At 43.2% G+C, this 20,000-nt stretch overlaps 1 protein-coding gene across 1 annotated transcript in view; it reads right to left on the reverse strand.

Moving 5' to 3' along the window:
• Positions 1–20,000, reverse strand: part of LOC121538117 (IQ motif and SEC7 domain-containing protein 2) — a 231,534-nt gene that overhangs the window by 4,288 nt on the left and 207,246 nt on the right. Inside the window, exons 7-13 of the mRNA XM_045206791.1 lie at positions 7,644–7,805; positions 7,310–7,432; positions 5,819–5,985; positions 5,415–5,554; positions 3,184–3,309; positions 2,792–2,891; positions 383–544 (exon numbers count right to left, since the gene is read on the reverse strand). Of these exons, the coding sequence (XP_045062726.1) occupies positions 383–544; positions 2,792–2,891; positions 3,184–3,309; positions 5,415–5,554; positions 5,819–5,985; positions 7,310–7,432; positions 7,644–7,805 (980 nt within the window). The remainder of the gene's footprint in view (positions 1–382; positions 545–2,791; positions 2,892–3,183; positions 3,310–5,414; positions 5,555–5,818; positions 5,986–7,309; positions 7,433–7,643; positions 7,806–20,000) is intronic.

Below are 20,000 nucleotides of genomic sequence, written 5' to 3' on the forward strand. Positions count from 1 at the left end.
GGGGGGAGGAGAGTGAGATGGAGAGGAAGAGGGGGAGGAGAGAGGAGAGATTGATGGAGAGGGGGAGGAGAGAGAGATGGAGAGGGGGAGGAGAGAGAGATGGAGAGAGAGATGGAGAGGGGGAGGAGAGAGATATGGAGAGGGGAAGGAGAGAGAGATGGAAAGGGGGAGAGGAAGAGAGAGATGGAGATGGGGAGGAGAGAGAGATGGAGATGGGGAGAGGGAGAGAGAGGGAGAGGGGGAGGAAAGAGAGATGGAGAGGGAGAGGGGGAGGAAAGAGAGATGGAGAGGGAGAGAGAGGGAAAGAGAGAGGATGCTGTGATGCTGTCTCTTGTAGTATAGTATAGTATAGTATAGTATAGTATAGTATAGTACTACTCACATTCCACCCTGTATTTCTCCATCTCCTGCACCTCAGTGATGCTCTCTCTCAGGTCGGAGGTGAAGCGTGTTCTGTCCTGCTGACTTGGAGCGTTTAATACAATCAGAACCTTCCTCTCCCCGCCAGGATTGGCCGACGTCAGACGAATACCGTGGGGATAGTCTACAGGGGAGAGTGGACACATACTGTACAGCTTTAGACATTATCGATCATAGTCTGCTGGTGGAAAAACATATATGTGTTATGGCTTTACACCCCCTGCTTATATTGTGGATAAAGAGTTACCTGTCTAACAGAACACAGAGGGTGTTCTTTAATTGAAGCCTCTACAACATAATCCAGGTAGAATCAGGAATTCCCCAGGTCAGCTGTCTAGGCCCCTTACTTTATTCAATCTTTACTAATGACATGCCGCTGGCTTTGAGTAAAGCCAGTGTGTCTATGTATGCGGATGACTCAACACTATACATGTCAGCTACCACAGCGACTGAAATGACTGCAACACTTAACAAAGAGCTGCATTTCGTTTCAGAATGGGTGGCAATAAATATGTTAGCATTGTATTTGGGACAAATCATTCACTAAACCCTAAACCTCAACTAAATCTTGTAATGAATCATGTGGAAATTGAGCAAGTTGTGGAGACTAAACTGCTTGGAGTAACCCTGGATTGTAAACTGTCATGGTCAAAACATATTGATACAACAGTAGCTAGGATGGGGAGAAGTCTGTCCATAATAAAGCACTGCTCAGCCTTCTTAACAGCACTATCAATAATATGCCATTTAGCAGACACTTTTATCCAAAGCGACTTACAGTCATGCGTGCATACATTTTTGTGTATGGGTGGTCCCGGGGATCGAACCCACTACCTTGGCATTACAAGCGCTGTGCTCTACCAATGGAGCTACAGAGGACCACAACAAGGCAGGTCCTACAGGCCCTAGTTTTGTTGCACCTGGACTATTGTTCAGTCGTGTGGTCAGGTCCCACAAAAAAGGACTTAAGATAATTGCATTTGTATCACTTTCCCATCATTGAACAGGAAGAGGGTTTAAAATGGGCTCCTCTATTGTGATCTGATCAACTAATGTATACTGTGATGTACAGTATATCCACAGAAAAACAAGTCCTACATCGATATAACCTGAAAGGCCACTCAGCAAGGAAGAAGCCACTGCTCCAAAACCGCCATAAAAAAGCCAGACTACGGTTTGCAACTGCACATGGGGACAAAGATCGTACTTTATGGAGAAATGTCCTCTGGTGTGATGAATATAACTATTTGGCCATAATGACCATCGTTATGTTTGGAGGAAAAAGGGGGAAGGCTTGCAAGCCGAAGAACACCATCCCAACCGGGAAGCACAGGGGTGGCAGCATCATGCTGTGGGGGTGCTTTGCTGCAGGAGGGACTGGTGCACTTCACAAAATAGATGGCATCATGAGGAAGGAAAATGATGTGGATATATTGAAGCAACATCTCAAGACATCAGTCAGGAAGTTAAAGCTTGGTCGCAAATAGGTCTTCCAAATGGACAATGACCCCAAGCATACTTCCAAAGTTGTGGCAAAAAGGTATAAGGACAACAAAGTCAAGGTATTGGTGGCCATCACAAAGCCCTGACTTCAATCCTATAGAAAATCTGTGGGCAGAACTGAAAAAGCGTGTGCGAGCAAGGAGGCCTACAAACCTGACTCAGTTACACCAGCTCTGTCAGGAGGAATGGGCCAAAATTCACCCAACCAATTGTGGGAAGCTTGTGGAAGGCTACCCGAAACGTTTGACCCAAGTTAAACAATTTAAAGGCAATGCTACCAAATACTAATTGAGTGTATGTAAACTTCTGACCCACTGGGAACGTGATGAAATAAATAAAAGCTGAAATAAATCATTCTCTCTTCTATTATTCTGACATTTCACATTCTTCAAATAAAGTGGTGATCCTAACTGACCTAAGACAGGGATTTTTTACTAGGATTAATTGTCAGGAATTGACTTCAACTGTATTTATAGTGGATAGATAGATAGATAGACAGACAGACAGACAGACAGACAGACAGACAGACAGACAGACAGACAGACAGACAGACAGACAGACAGACAGACAGACAGACAGACAGACAGACAGACAGACAGACAGACAGACAGACAGACAGACTGACAGACAGACAGACAGATAGATAGATAGATAGATAGATAGATAGATAGATAGATAGATAGATAGATAGATAGATAGATAGATAGATAGATAGATAGATAGATAGATAGATAGATAGATTCTCACTTTGGGAGAAGGGTGGAGAATCCGGACGTAGTATTGGAATATGTGAACTTCCTTCTCGACCCCTCACACACATACACAAACCCAAACACACACACACACACACACACACAGAGATACTTACACTGGTTCTGGAACATGTGGACCTGCATCTCGACCAGCGGGAAGGACTGTCTAAAACTATATGTTACAGACGTCTTCTTCTTCTGGAAGATCTTGGTTACCTAGGGAGAAGAGGGGTGACACCTTTCTTTACGTTTCCATCCATTCTGATGTGCTCTGCAGGCCAGAGGGGGTGACCACTGAAACACCGTCCTTGATAAAGCTTGGAACATGGGCTTTTTGTGACGACTCTGGAACTATTCAGAGACTATTCTCAGACCATTGTATCAGCTAACTAAGGCGAACAGAACACGTTTGACATGTATATGACTCAGATCTGTATTGTAATGATATAAAAAGGCAAGTCTATATGGTACAGACGTAACGCTCCGAGGGCACACAGGTGAGTCTTACCATAAGCATGTCGTTGAAGAGGAAGACTTCTCTCTGGTGGACTCCAGTCCTCTGGCTTCTGTTAGGGTCAGGCACCTCGTACAGCTGACAGCAACACACCAACCTGCGGTGGGGCAGCGAAAGCACCTACACACACATTATTATTAATATTATTCACAGAGACAGAACCTGGCAGACAGAACCTGACAGACATATCCTGGCAGACAGAACCTGGCAGACAGAACCTGGCAGACAGACCCTGGCAGACAGACCCTGGCAGTAACAACTCTACACACACATTATTATTATTAATATTCACAGAGACAGAACCTGGCAGACAGAACCTGGCAGACAGAACCTGGCAGACAGGACCTGGCAGACAGAACCTGGCAGACAGACCCTGGCAGCAACACCTCTACACACACATTATTATTATTAATATTCACAGAGACAGAACCTGGCAGACAGAACCTGGCAGACAAAACCTGGCAGATAGAACCTGACAGACAGAACCTGGCAGACAGAACCTGGCAGACAGAACCTGGCAGACAGAACCTGGCAGACAGAACCTGGCAGCAACACCTCTACACACACATTATTATTATTAATATTCACAGAGACAGAACCTGGCAGACAGAACCTGGCAGACAGAACCTGACAGACAGAACCTGGCAGACAGAACCTGGCAGACAGATCCTGGCAGACAGAGCCTGGCAGCAACACCTCTACACACAGCAGATTAAAAGTTTACATACTGTATATCAGATATGTTTACTACTGAATATGTGCTGTTTTCCCCACAGGAACAATTCAAAAATCAAGATCACCAGTGTGCTAGAGTTTCCTTTCTATTCATTTCAAAAGTAACAGATATTGTCTAACGTATCTTACGTATATTCTTATATTTATATTATAACTTTATTTAAATTATATATAACTTATATTCTGATATTTTCTAACCTATTTAAATTACACTATATATACAAAAGTATGTGGACACCCTTTCAAATTAGTTGATTTGGCTATTTCAGCAACACCCGTTGTTGACAGTTGTTTAAAATCGAGCACACAGACATGCAATCTCCATAGACAAACATTGGCAGTAGAATGGCCTTACTGAAGAGCTCAGTGACTTTCAACGTGGCACCGTCATAGGATGCTACCTTTCCAACAAGTCAAATTTCTGCCCTGCTAAAGCTTCCCCGGTCAACTGTAAGTGCTGTTATTGTGAAGTGGAAACGTCTAGGAGCAACAACGGCTCAGCCGCGAAGTGGTAGGCCACACAAGCTCACAGAACGGGACCGCCGAGTCCTGAAACGCGTAGCGCGAAAAAATCGTCTGTCCTCGGTTGCAACACTCACTACCAGTTTCTAAACTGCCTCTGGAAGCAATGTCAGCACAAGTACTGTTCATCGGGAGCTTCATGAAATGGGTTTCCATGGCTGAGCAGCCGCACACAAGCCTAAGATCACAATGCGCAATGTCAAGCGTCAGCTGGACTGGTGTTAAGCTCGCCGCCATTGGACTCTGGAGCAGTGGAAACAAGTTCTCTGGAGTGATGATTCACACTTCACCATCTGGCAGTCCGACGGAACAATCTGGGTTTGGCGGATGCCAGGAGTACGCTACCTGCCCCAATGCATAGTGCCAACTGTAAAGTTTGGTGGAGGAGGAATAATAGTCCGGGGCTGTTTTTCATGGTTCGGGCTAGGCCCCTTAGTTCCAGTGAAGGGAAATCTTAATGCTACAGGATACAATGACATTAATATTCTAGATTATTCTGTGCTTCCAACGCTGTGGCAACAGTTTGGGGAAGGCTCTTTCCTGTTTCAGCATGACAATCCCCCATGCATAAAGGTCCATACAGAAATTGTTTGTCGAGATCGGTGTGGAAGAACTTGACTGGTCTGCACAATGCCCTGACCTCAACCCCATCAAACACCTTTGGGATGAATTGGAACGCAGACTGCGAGCCAGGCCTAATCGCCCAACATCAGAGCCCGACCTCACTAATGCTCTTGTGGCTGAATGGAAGCAAGTCCCCTCAGCAATGTTCCAACATCTAGTGGAAAGCCTTCCCAGAAGAATGGAGGCTGTTATAGCAGCAGGGGGGGGGGACCAACTCCATATTAATGCCCATGATTTTGGAAGGAGATGTTCGACGAGCAGGTGTCACACATACTTTTGGTCGTGGAATATTCTGAGGCAGAGCAGGCAGTGACTGTAGACATTAATACAGTATGCAGACTTACAGGCTTCTTGCCGACTACCACCCTCTCCACAGCCTGTACTTGAGACACATGGTCATCGTTGGTGCGTAGCTCCCATTTCTCTATCCGATGGTAGATCCCTACTAACAGGTCTCTGGGAATGTCCTGACCATTATCCACTCCTGGGAGAGACAGAACATCCATAGGGGAGAGTGTGTTAGTAAAGAGAGAAAATAAGTTACTATACAGATTCCGTCCAAATGCTGTAGAACAAAGAGGGAGAGGTAAAGAGACAGAATGAAAGGCTGAGATAACAAAAGATAAGAGGGCCAATAAAGTGAGAGAAATAGATGTAGTACACATTCCGGTGTTTGTTTTGAGGAGTAAGAATGAATGAGTCAGGCAGGGAAACAACCATCTGAAAAACAGTCAGCATCCTTCCTCACCTCTGAGGTTTTTGATGAAGTCCTCCAGCTTCATCTTCCTCTCTGGCTTGACGTTGGGAGAGTACATGTCTGTGTTGAGGAGGATGATGGCGAAGGCCAGGATGAAGATGGTGTCGGGGTTCTGGAACTGTCGGATCAGCACCGGGTTACACACGCAGTACCGCTGACTGGAGGGGGAAGATATGGAGATTAAGAGAAAGAGAGGGAGAGTGAGCGAGGGAGAGAGGAGAGTGAGGGAGAGAGGAGAGTAAGGGAGAGAGGAGAGGGAGCGAGGGAGAGAGAGGAGAGAAGAGAGAGAGAGAGAGAGAGAGAGAGAGAGAGAGAGAGAGAGAGAGAGAGAGAGAGAGTAGAGAGAGAGAGAGAGAGGGAGAAGAGAAGAGAGAGAGTCAGAATTATCCAAAACTAAAATTTCAATACATAGTCTGTATGTCCCCAGTATAAATAGTCTGTATGTCCCCAGTATAAATAGTCTGTATGTCCCCAGTATAAATAGTCTGTGTGTCCCCAGTATAAATAGTCTGTATGTCCCCAGTATAAATAGTCTGTGTGTCCCCAGTATAAATAGTCTGTATGTCCCCAGTATAAATAGTCTGTATGTCCCCAGTATAAATAGTCTGTATGTCCCCAGTATAAATAGTCTGTATGTCCCCAGTATAAATAGTCTGTATGTCCCCAATATAAATAGTCTGTATGTCCCCAGTATAAATAGTCTGTATGTCCCCAGTATAAATAGTCTGTATGTCCCCAGTATAAATAGTCTGTGTGTCCCCAGTATAAATAGTCTGTATGTCCCCAGTATAAATAGTCTGTATGTCCCCAGTATAAATAGTCTGTATGTCCCCAGTATAAATAGTCTGTATGTCCCAGTATAAATAGTCTGTATGTCCCCAGTATAAATAGTCTGTGTGTCCCCAGTATAAATAGTCTGTATGTCCCCAGTATAAATAGTCTGTGTGTCCCCAGTATAAATAGTCTGTATGTCCCCAGTATAAATAGTCTGTATGTCCCCAGTATAAATAGTCTGTATGTCCCCAGTATAAAAGTATGTTCATAAGTCAGTATAGAAAGTCCTTAATGCCAGTACAAAAAGTAATTAAGTCCCAGTATCTGAAGGGCTCTATTATTTTTTTCCACTTTCTGGGCCTCTCCTTGGACCTGTAGGGCTCTAACCAGTGATGTATTTGATATTATAAACTGGGTGGTTCGAGCCCTGAATGCTGATTGGCTGAAAGCCGTGGTATATCAGACCGTATACCATGGGTATGACTAAAAACTTATTTTTACTGCTCTATTTATGTTGGTAACCAGTTTATAATAGCAATAAGGCACCTCGGGGGTTTGTGGTATATGGCCAATGTATCATGGCTAGGGGCTGTATCCAGGCTGTATACTTTGCATTGCCTCGTGCTTAAGAATAGCCCTTAAACGTGGTACATTGGCCATATACCACACCGCCTCTGATTTTTTTACATACTATAACTATATTCTCACCTGAAAGCCTCTACCAGTCGCTCCACCTTCTGGGCCTCCCCCTGCACTTTAATCTGGGCCTGGAACTTCCTGAGGGCATCATCCAGATCCATCCTTGAGAAGTCCAACTCATCTACCACACAACTGGACAGGGAGAAAGAGGAGAGGTAAAGGATGACGGAGAGTTTAGAGAGGATACAGTGAGCAATTTCTAAACATATAGTGTGCTTTATGTTCATTGTACAAGTATCAATCAATCATTTAATCAGTCAGTCAAATATACTCTTCGGTTTTGTAGGTCGCTCTCATTGCAGAGCCCCAAAACACCTACGAATCTATTGATTTAGCCACTCACTCCAGTACGTCCTTGTTGAACTGTTTCTGCCTGCAGCCCAGGAACTCCCCTATCATCTGTCTGCTCAGTCCTTTCCTCTCCAGGATGAAGCGGGCGATGCCTACTGGGGTGTCCGATACGAAGCCTCTCTCTATCAGGTACTGGATACCCTTCTCTGGCTTCCTGCAGCGAGGGAGAGACACAGAGAAACAGAAATCATTATAAAATATATGCCACTTAAATGTAGACACAGCGATATGACGTAGATGCCAAAAAAGTAAACAGCATAGTGGGTAAAGTTCCGCAAACAACTAAGAGAGGTGACGTGCAAGGATCCACTTCTCCACTGTATTGGTCCCGGGGCTGTACCGCATTGTAAGAGCGTGAAGCGAACTCATTCACATGTGTGAGAGCAAAGTCTGGCATCTCGCTCATCGTAAAATCATCGTTTTCGCTGAGTCTACCTTTAACAGACACTTTAATCCAAAGTGATTTAAAGTGGAACTGACAGCATTTTAGCAACATGAAATCTTATTAAAATCTGTTCATATAAGAATATGACACAATTTAATGTTCTGCCAAGCGAGCACTTAGATATGGTAATTTTCACGTTTTCATAAATTCATAAGAATGTTTGGGGATGACGTATAGTTGTCACGAGTGTCAGTGTAATGCGGTGGATCGAATTCAGGAGAATCCGTGACAGTAGTAAGTCCTTTGTGAAAATTCTATAGAAATATAGAGTGGGAAAGCGTTCGTGCGTTTGGACAGTTAATAGACACTGCAGTAAATAAAACCTAATAAAAACATATTTCTCGTCCAGAACCGGAGTCTACACAGACCGGTGAGCCATAGCCAATCAGAACTACAGTAGGCCTATATGTAAATAAACCATTTGCCACACGGGCCTGCCATCATTCACTTTGAACTGGACTGTGTGTTTACAGGCAGTAGCAACAGCGCGACTTTAGATCATTAGAACGCATTCGCCAAAAGCCACAAAATACACCTGAATGGATTTATGCAAATATGTAAATCCTCTTAGATTTGGGAAAGACACAGTCCTACTGATCAAACAACCATGACAAGGTAGGCTCTCTCTCCCTCAGTTGCCTACGCACATCAACAAGATCAACAACTAATGCTAGCCAGAGCGAGATGAGCTAAAATCTAACGAGCGAATATTAGATAAACCCTCTCAAACTTTTTTCAGCTAGTTGGCCGTCAGAAATTGCATTGGCAGGCAATTGCAGCTTGCCTGCCAATGCATGCTCGTTCCGACCCACGTTTTGACAACTGAATGGGAACTTGCCTGCCCGCCCATTTGATTGACGCCAAATACATTTGATCGACAACTAAGAGGTATGCTAACTGTGGATAAGTCGTTCAAGTTCAGCATAGCTCGCTTGCTAGCAAAGCGATTCACGTTTCTTGCTAGCTAACCAACATCGCCAGTTGTAGCTACCGAAAAATGATATGAGGGAGAAAAGTCATTCACCCACTACTCCAATGACGTGACATCCTCCCAGCAGCTACCTAGCTAATGTTAGGCTCCGTGTTTTTAGCATGCTAAATAAATAGCTAGCCACAGAAATAGATACGCTAGCCCAGGGATGTCAAATTCAACCAGCGCACGGGCCATATTGAAAAAACGCAACGAATTCGCAGGCCAGACATAGACTATTTGTTTTTACAAAAAAAACATGCAACTGCAACCCAAACTGGCCATTGTTTTATTTCAAAAATGTATTTGTAACATTTAAACTCATTTTTGTGGTTGAATGCAGCATTACTGTATTGTGCAGTCTAAATGTATTGTAGTGGATAAGCCTAGGCTACTGCTCAAATGTTTATAAAACAAAGCTTTAATATTGCAGATAGATTGTAGCTTCCATCAACGTAATTGTCTGCATCATTTCCAATGTTTGTAAATATACAGTATATACAGTACCAGTCAAAAGTTTGGACACACCTACTCATTCCAGGGTTTTTCTTTATTTTTACTATTTTCTACATTGTAGAATAATAGTGAAGACATCAAAACTATGAAATAACACATATGGAATCATGTAGTAACCAAAAAAGTGTTAAACAAATCAAAATATATTTTATATTTGAGATTCTTCAAAGTAGCCACCCTTTGCCTTGATGACAGCTTTGAAAACTATTGGCATCAGTAGGTGTGTCCAAACTTTTGACTGGTACTGTATATATATATAAAAAAGATATATATATGTCTATTTGCAATATATTTTTAACTGTGCTCTTTCACAAAAGTTATGTACCTACCTCCCTGTGCATTCAGAAAGTATTCAGACCCATTGACCTTTTCCAAAGATTTTTACGTTACAGCCTTATTCTAACATGGATTAAATTGTTCTACACACAATACCCCATAATGACAAAGCGAAAACAGGCTTTTACATGTTCTGCCAAGCGAGCACTTAGATATGGTCATTTTCACGTTTTCATAAATTCATAAGAATGTTTGGGGATGACGTATAGTTGTCACGAGTGTCAGTGTAATGCAGTGGATCGAATTCAGGAGAATCTGTGACAGTAGTAAGTCCTTTGTGAAAATTCTATAGAAATATAGAGTGGGAAAGCGTTCGTGCGTTTGGACAGTTAATAGACACTGCAGTAAATAAAACCTAATAAAAACATATTTCTCGTCCAGAACCGGAGTCTACACAGACCGGTGAGCCATAGCCAATCAGAACTACAGTAGGCCTATATGTAAATAAACCATTTGCCACACGGGCCTGCCATCATTCACTTTGAACTGGACTGTGTGTTTACAGGCAGTAGCAACAGCGCGACTTTAGATCATTAGAACGCATTCGCCAAAAGCCACAAAATACACCTGAATGGATTTATGCAAATATGTAAATCCTCTTAGATTTGGGAAAGACACAGTCCTACTGATCAAACAACCATGACAAGGTAGGCTCTCTCTCCCTCAGTTGCCTACGCACATCAACAAGATCAACAACTAATGCTAGCCAGAGCGAGATGAGCTAAAATCTAACGAGCGAATATTAGATAAACCCTCTCAAACTTTTTCAGCTAGTTGGCCGTCAAAATTGCATTGGCAGGCAATTGCAGCTTGCCTGCCAATGCATGCTCGTTCCGACCCACGTTTTGACAACTGAATGGGAACTTGCCTGCCCGCCCATTTGATTGACGCCAAATACATTTGATCGACAACTAAGAGGTATGCTAACTGTGGATAAGTCGTTCAAGTTCAGCATAGCTCGCTTGCTAGCAAAGCGATTCACGTTTCTTGCTAGCTAACCAACATCGCCAGTTGTAGCTACCGAAAAATGATATGAGGGAGAAAAGTCATTCACCCACTACTCCAATGACGTGACATCCTCCCAGCAGCTACCTAGCTAATGTTAGGCTCCGTGTTTTTAGCATGCTAAATAAATAGCTAGCCACAGAAATAGATACGCTAGCCCAGGGATGTCAAATTCAACCAGCGCACGGGCCATATTGAAAAAATGCAACGAATTCGCAGGCCAGACATAGACTATTTGTTTTTACAAAAAAAACATGCAACTGCAACCCAAACTGGCCATTGTTTTATTTCAAAAATGTATTTGTAACATTTAAACTCATTTTTGTGGTTGAATGCAGCATTACTGTATTGTGCAGTCTAAATGTATTGTAGTGGATAAGCCTAGGCTACTGCTCAAATGTTTATAAAACAAAGCTTTAATATTGCAGATAGATTGTAGCTTCCATCAACGTAATTGTCTGCATCATTTCCAATGTTTGTAAATATACAGTATATACAGTACCAGTCAAAAGTTTGGACACACCTACTCATTCCAGGGTTTTTCTTTATTTTTACTATTTTCTACATTGTAGAATAATAGTGAAGACATCAAAACTATGAAATAACACATATGGAATCATGTAGTAACCAAAAAAAGTGTTAAACAAATCAAAATATATTTTATATTTGAGATTCTTCAAAGTAGCCACCCTTTGCCTTGATGACAGCTTTGAAAACTCTTGGCATCAGTAGGTGTGTCCAAACTTTTGACTGGTACTGTATATATATATAAAAAAGATATATATATGTCTATTTGCAATATATTTTTAACTGTGCTCTTTCACAAAAGTTATGTACCTACCTCCCTGTGCATTCAGAAAGTATTCAGACCCATTGACCTTTTCCAAAGATTTTTACGTTACAGCCTTATTCTAACATGGATTAAATTGTTCTACACACAATACCCCATAATGACAAAGCGAAAACAGGCTTTTAGATGTATTACAAATAAAAAACTGAAATATCAAATTTACGTAAGTATTCAGACCCTCAACATTTGCAAAGTGAATACCACTGCGCATCCTCAAAGCATGCGCAGACCAGCTGGCAGGTGTCTTCACAGACATTTCCAATCTCTCCTTGTCCCAGTCTGTATTCCCAACATGTTTCAAGCTGACCACCATGGTCCCTGTCCCCAAGAGCACCAAGGTAACCTGTCTAAATGACTATGGCCCTGTAGCGCTCACATCTGTAATCATGAAGTGCTTTGAAAGGCTGGTCGTGACACACATCAACACCATCATCCCAGACACTTTAGACCCACTCCAATTCGCATACCGCCCCAACAGATGACGCAATCTCAATTGCACACTGTCCTCTCCCACCTGGACAAGAGGGGAAATAACTATGTGAGAATGCTGTTCATAGATCCCAGCTCAGCGTTCAACACCATGTCACCTCCATAGTCCTCTCCAAGCTCATCACCAAGCTAGGGGACCCTGGGACTGAATCCCTCCTTCTGTAACTGGATCCTGGATTTGCCGCCCCCAGGTGGTGAGGGTAGGCAACAACACCTCAGCCACGCTGACCCTCAACACGGGGGACCCTCAGGGGTGCGTGCTCAGTGCCCTCCTGTACTCCCTGTTCACCCACGACTGCTTGGCCACGCACGACTCCAACACCATCATCAAGTTTGCTGACGACGCGACAGTGGTAGGCCTGATCACCGACAGCGATGAGTCAGCCTACAGGGAGGAGGTCAGAGACTTGGCAGTGTGTTTCCAGGACAACAACCTCTCCCTCAACGTCAGTAAGACCAAGGAGCTGATGGTGGACTACAGGAGAAAGAGGGGAGACCACGCCTCCATCCACATCGACGGGGCTGTAGTGGAGCGGGCTGAGAGCTTTAAGTTCCTTGCGTCCACATCACTAAGAACTTAACATGGTCCACACACACACCGCCACAGTCGTGAAGAGGGCACGTCAGCCCTATTCGATTTGGCATGGGCCCTTGGATCCTCAAACAGTTCTACAGCTGCACCATCGAGAGCATCTTGACTGGCTGCATCACCGCTTGGTATGGCAAATGCACCTCCCTTGACCTCAAAGAGCTACAGAGTGCAGACCAGTGGCGGTCAGTGACGTTTAAGATGAGGGAGGTTTAAATTATTTCTATTACAACATATTGGATGTAGTGGAGCGGGCTGAGAGCTTTAAGTTCCTTGGCGTCCACATCACTAAGAACTTAACATGGTCCACACACACCTGTGCAGTTGTGAATAGGGCACGTCAGCGCCTCTTCCCCCTCAGGAGGCTGAACATATTTGGCATGGTCCCTTGGATCCTCAAACAGTTCTACAGCTGCACCATCGAGAGCATCTTGACTGGCTGCATCGCCGCTTGCTATGGCAAATGCACATCCGACCACAAAGCTCTACAGAGGGTGGTGCGGACAGCCCAGTACATCACTGAGGCTGAGCTCCCTGCCATCCAGGACCACTATATCAGAGAGTGTGAAAGGAAGGTCCGAAAAACTGCCAAAGTCTCCAGCCACAGACTGTTCACTCTGCTACCATCCGGCAAACGGTACCAGAGCACCGGCTCTCGGACCAACAGGCTCATTCTCTTACCCATTTGTCAACATGGCAAAGACAAGAGAACACACCATTCAAGTAAGGCAGATTTGTGTCGACCTTCATAAGTCAGGCAATGGCTACAAGAAAATAGCCACTCGCCTTAACTTGCCCGTATCTACAGTCAGAGGAATCATTAAGAAGTTTAAAACAACTGGAACAGTGACAAACAAGGCTGGAAGAGGTCCCAAGTTTATCTTGCCACAACGCACAGTGAGGAGGATGGTAAGAGAAGTAAAAAAAGTCCTAAGCTCACTGTCACAGAATTGCATCAAAGAGTGGCATCTTGGGGTCACAAAGTCTCCAAAACAACCATCAGACGCTCTCTACATGCCAACAAGCTGTTTGGGAGGCATGCAAGGAAAAAGCCTTTTCTCACTAACACTCAAAACGTAAACGTCTGGAGTTTGCTAAGCGGCACTGGGACTTCAACTGGGATCGTGTGCTTTGGTCAGATGAGACTAAGATTGAGCTTTTTGGCAACAAACACTCTAAGTGGGTCTGGCGTAAAACAAAAGATGAGCATGCCGAAAAGCACCTCATGCCCACCGTGAAGTATGGTGGAGGATCTGTGATGCTGTGGGCCTGTTTCTCTTCCAAAGGCCCTGGGAACCTTGTTAGGGTGCATGGCATTATGAACGCTTTGAACTACCAGGACATTTTAAATAAAAACCTGATGGCCTCTGCCAGAAAGCTGAAGATGGGTAACGTCATTGGGTCTTTCAGCAGGATAATGATCCAAAACATGTGGCAAAATCTACACAAAAATGGTTCAGCAGTCACAAACTCAAGGTCCTCCCATGGCCATCTCAGTCCCCAGACCTCAACCCAATCGAAAACCTGTGGGGGCGAGCTAAAGAGGAGAGTGCATAAGAGAGGACCCAGGGACACTGGATGATCTAGAAAGATTGTGCAAAGAAGAATGGTCAAAGATCCCTCTCTCTGTGTTCTCCAATCTTGTGAAATGTTATAGGAGGAGATTAAGTGTTGTCTTGTTGGCAAAAGGGGGTTGTACAAAGTATTAACATCAGGGGTGCCAATAATTGTGGGACACATGATTTCAAGTTTTTTTTTTTCTAAATGTGTGATTTTTTTTTTTTACACCAAAGTAATGTACTTAAATAAAAGGTTGGATTTTTCTCTTTTTTTGCATTTGGGTTCTATGTTGTTTAAAAAAAAAAGGAGAATTTTTGGAAGTCCTCGACCACATCTTAAACAGGGGTGCCAATAATTGTGGAGGGCACTGTATATACACTCTCACACTACATTGACATTTTAGTCATTTAACAGACACTCTTATCCAAAGCAACTTACAGGTGCAATTAGCGTTAAGTGCCTTGCTCAAGGGCACATCAACATATTTTTTACCTAGTCGGCTCAGGGATTCAAACCAGAAACCCTTTGGTTACTGGCCCAACACTCTTAACTGCTAGGCTACCTGCTGCCACGCAAAACCACATACACATACACTACATACTAATAATACGCACACACGGAAAGACACACACACACACAAACACACATAAAGCATAACATAAACTACTGTCCTGTATCACCACAGACAACGTGGCTGTAGTGAGGCAACTGAACTGGCCCGTGGCTAAATTGCTCAATCTCTCATCTCGCTGTCACGAACGGCGTCTAGGGCCTATGGAGAACTCTGAGCTGACCTGCAGAAGGGCCAGATGGAGCTGAACGTCCCAAATCACAGCCTCATTCAGTTTAACCATTTATTTACGGTGCCTTCAGAAAGTATTCATACCCCTTGACTTATTCCACATTTTGTTTGTGTTACAGCCTGAATTCAACATGGATTCAATATCATTTTTTTTTTCTCACGCATCTAAAACACAATATACCCCATAATGACAAAGTGAAAACATGTTTTTAGAAATGTTTGCAAATGTATAGAAAATTAAATACAGAAATATCTCATTTACATAAGTATTCACACTCCTGAGTCAATACTTAGTAAAAGCACCTTTGGCAGCGATTACAGCTGTGAGTCTTTCTGGGTAAGTCTCTAAGAGCTTTGTACACCTGGATTATGCAACATTTGCCAATTATTATTTTCTAAATGCTTCAAGCTCTGTGAAATTGGTTGTTGATCATCGACTATGATCATTGCTAGAATCAAATCAAATTAAATCAAATCAAATTTTATTGGTCACATGCGCCGAATACAACAGGTGCAGACATTACAGTGAAATGCTTACTTACAGCCCTTAACCAACAGTGCATTTATTTTAAACAAAAAAAGTAAGAATAAAACAACAACAAAAAAAGTGTTGAGAAAAAAAGAGCAGAAGTAAAATAAAGTGACAGTAGGGAGGCTATATATACAGTAAAATAAAGTGACAGTAGGGGAGGCTATATATACAGGGGGTACCGTTGCAGAGTCAATGTGCGGGGGCACCGGCTAGTTGAGGTAGTTGAGGTAATATGTACATGTGGGTAGAGTTAAAGTGACTATGCATAAATACTTACTTAACAGAGTAGCAGCAGCGTAAAAGGATGGGGTGGGGGGGGCAGTGCAAATAGTCCGGGTAGCCATGATTAGCTGTTCAGGAGTCTTATGGCTTGGGGGTAGAAGCTGTTGAGAAGTCTTTTGGACCTAGACTTGGCACTCCGGTACCGCTTGCCGTGCGGTAGCAGAGAGAACAGTCTATGACTAGGGTGGCTGGAGTCTTTGACAATTTTGAGGGGCCTTCCTCTGACACCGCCTGGTATAGAGGTCCTGGATGGCAGGGAGCTTTGCCCCAGTGATGTACTGGGCCGTACGCACTACCCGCTGTAGTGCCTTGCGGTCAGAGGCCAAGCAGTTGCCATACCAGGCGGTGATGCAACCAGTCAGGATGCTCTCGATGGTGCAGCTGTAGAATTTTTTGAGGATCTGAGGACCCATGCCAAATCTTTTTAGTCTCCTGAGGGGGAATAGGCTTTGTCGTGCCCTCTTCACGACTGTCTTGGTGTGTTTGGACCATGATAGTTCGTTGGTGATGTGGACACCAAGGAACTTGAAGCTCTCAACCTGTTCCACTACAGCCCCGCCGATGAGAATGGGGGCGTGCTCAGTCCTCTTTTTTTTCCTGTAGTCCACAATCATCTCCTTTGTCTTGGTCACGTTGAGGGAGAGGTTGTTGCCCTGGCACCACACGGCCAGATCTCTGACCTCCTCCCATAGGCTGTCTCATCGTTGTCGGTGATCAGGCCTACCACTGTTGTGTCGTCGGCAAACTTAATGATGGTGTTGGAGTCGTGCCTGGCCATGCAGTCATGGGTGAACAGAGAGTACAGGAGGGGACTGAGCACGCACCCTGAGGGGCCCCCGTGTTGAGGATCAGTGTGGCAGATGTGTTGTTACCTACCCTTACCACCTGGGGCGGCCCGTCAGGAAGTCCAGGATCCAGTTGCAGAGGGAGGTGTTTAGTCCCAGGATCCTTAGCTTAGTGATGAGCTTAGAGGGCACTATGGTGTTGAATGCTGAGCTGTAGTCAATGAATAGCATTCTCACGTAGGTGTTCCTCTTGTCCAGGTGGGAAAGGGCAGTGTGGAGTGCGATAGAGATTGCATCATCTGTGGATCTGTTGGGGCGGTATGCAAATTGGAGTGGGTCTAGGGTTTCTGGGATTATGCTGTTGATGTGAGCCATGACCAGTCTTTCAAAGCACTTCATGGCTACAGACGTCAGTGCTACGGGTCGGTAGTCATTTAGGCAGGTTATCTTAGAGTTCTTGGGCACGGGGACTATGGTGGTCTGCTTGAAACATTTTCAGGTCTTGCCATAGATTTTCAAGTAGATTTAAATCAAAACTGTAACTCGGCCACTCCGGAACATTCATTGACTTCTTGGTAAGCAACTCCAGTGTAGATTTGGCCTTGTGTTTTAGGTTATTGTCCTGCTGAAAGGTGAATTCATCTCCCAGTGTCTGGTGGAAAGCAGACTGAACCTGGTTTGCCTCAAGGATTTTGCCTGTGCTTAGCTCCATTCCGTTTCTTTTTTATCCTGAAAAACTCCTCTGCCCTTAACGATTACAAGCATACCCATAACATGATGCAGCCACGACTATGCGTGAAAATATGGAGAGTGGTACTCTGTAATGTGTTGTATTGGATTTGCCCCAAACATAACACTTTGTATTCAGGACATGAAGTTAATTGCTTTGTTAAATTTTTTTGCAGTATTACGGAATACTTTTTATTCTGTACATTTTACATTTACTTTATTTAGCAGACGCTCTTATCCAGAGCGACTTACAGGAGCAATTAGAGTTAAGTGCCTTGCTCAAGGGCACATCGACATATTTTTCACCTAGTCGGCTCTGGGATTAGAACCAGCGACATTTCAGGTACTGGCACAACGCTCTTAACCACTAAGCTACCTGCCGCTTCCTTCTTTTCACTCTGTCAATTAGGTTAGTATTGTGGAGTAACAACAATGTTGTTGATCCATCCTCAGTTATCTCCTATCACAGCCATTAAACTCTGTAACTGTTTTAAAGTCACCATTGGCCTCATGGTGAAATCAATGAGCGGTTTCCTTCCACTCCGGCAACTGAGTTAGGAAGGACTCCTTTATCTTTGCAGTGAATGGGTGTATTGATACACCATCCAAAGTGTAATTAATAACTTCACCATGCTCAAAGGGATATTCAATGTCAGTTTTTTTTTTTTTTTTTCTACCCATCTACCAATAGGTGCCCTTCTTTGCGAGGCATTGGAAAACCCCACTCTTTGTGGTTGAAAACCTCCCTGGTTGTGGTTGAAAACCTCCCTTTTTGTGGTTGAATCTGTGTTTGAAATTCACTGCTTGACTGAGGGACCTTACAGATAATTGTATATTAGGTAGTCAATAAACAAATCTTGTTAAACACTGTTATTGCACACAGAGTCCATGCAACTTATTATGTGATTTGTTAAGCACACTTTTACTCCTGAACTTATTTGGGCTTGCCATAACAAAGGGGTTGAATACTTATTGATTCAATACATTTTCAGCTTTTCATTTTTAATGTATTAGTAAACAAATGTGAAAAACATAATTCCACTCTGACATTATGGGGTGTTGTGTGTAGGCCAGTGACAAAACATCTCTATTTAATCCATTTTAAATTCAACACAACAAAATGTGGAAAAGGTCAGTGAATACTTTCTGAAGGCACTGCACATACACACACACACACACACACACACACACATCATTTCCTGCTGCTATTCTGTTCTTTATTCAACTCTTATTATGATCTATCCTGATGCCTAGTCACTTTACCCTGCCTTCATGTACATATCTACCTCAAATACCTTATTATTATCTATCCTGATGCCTAGTCACTTTACCCTGCCTTCATGTACATATCTACCTCAAATACCTTATTATTATCTATCCTGATGCCTAGTCACTTTACCCTGCCTTCATGTACATATCTACCTCAAATACCTTATTATTATCTATCCTGATGCCTAGTCACTTTACCCTGCCTTCATGTACATATCTACCTCAAATACCTTATTATTATCTATCCTGATGCCTAGTCACTTTACCCTGCCTTCATGTACATATCTACCTCAAATACCTTATTATTATCTATCCTGATGCCTAGTCACTTTACCCTGCCTTCATGTACATATCTACCTCAAATACCTTATTATTATCTATCCTGATGCCTAGTCACTTTACCCTGCCTTCATGTACATATCTACCTCAAATACCTTATTATTATCTATCCTGATGCCTAGTCACTTTACCCTGCCTTCATGTACATATCTACCTCAAATACCTTATTATTATCTATCCTGATGCCTAGTCACTTTACCCTGCCTTCATATACATATCTACCTCAAATACCTTATTATTATCTATCCTGATGCCTAGTCACTTTACCCTGCCTTCATGTACATATCTACCTCAAATACCTTATTATTATCTATCCTGATGCCTAGTCACTTTACCCTGCCTTCATGTACATATCTTTCTCAAATACCTTATTATTATCTATCCTGATGTCTAGTCACTTTACCCTGCCTTCATGTACATATCTACCTCAAATACCTTATTATTATCTATCCTGATGCCTAGTCACTTTACCCTGCCTTCATGTACATATGTACCTCAAATACCTTATTATTATCTATCCTGATGTCTAGTCACTTTACCCTGCCTTCATGTACATATCTACCTCAAATACCTTATTATTATCTATCCTGATGCCTAGTCACTTTACACTGCCTTCATATACATATCTACCTCAAATACCTTATTATTATCTATCCTGATGTCTAGTCACTTTACCCTGCCTTCATGTACATATCTACCTCAAATTGATCTGGTACTGGTACTCCCTGTATATAGCTGCACATTGATCAGGTACTGGTACTCCCTATATTTAGCTCCATTCTTGTGTATTTTATTTTATTCCTCGTGTTACTATTACATTTTTAATTTTTTTAACTCTGTATTGTTTGTAA

The sequence above is a fragment of the Coregonus clupeaformis genome, chromosome 24 (genome assembly GCF_020615455.1).
Source record: "Coregonus clupeaformis isolate EN_2021a chromosome 24, ASM2061545v1, whole genome shotgun sequence".
NCBI lineage: Eukaryota > Metazoa > Chordata > Actinopteri > Salmoniformes > Salmonidae > Coregonus > Coregonus clupeaformis.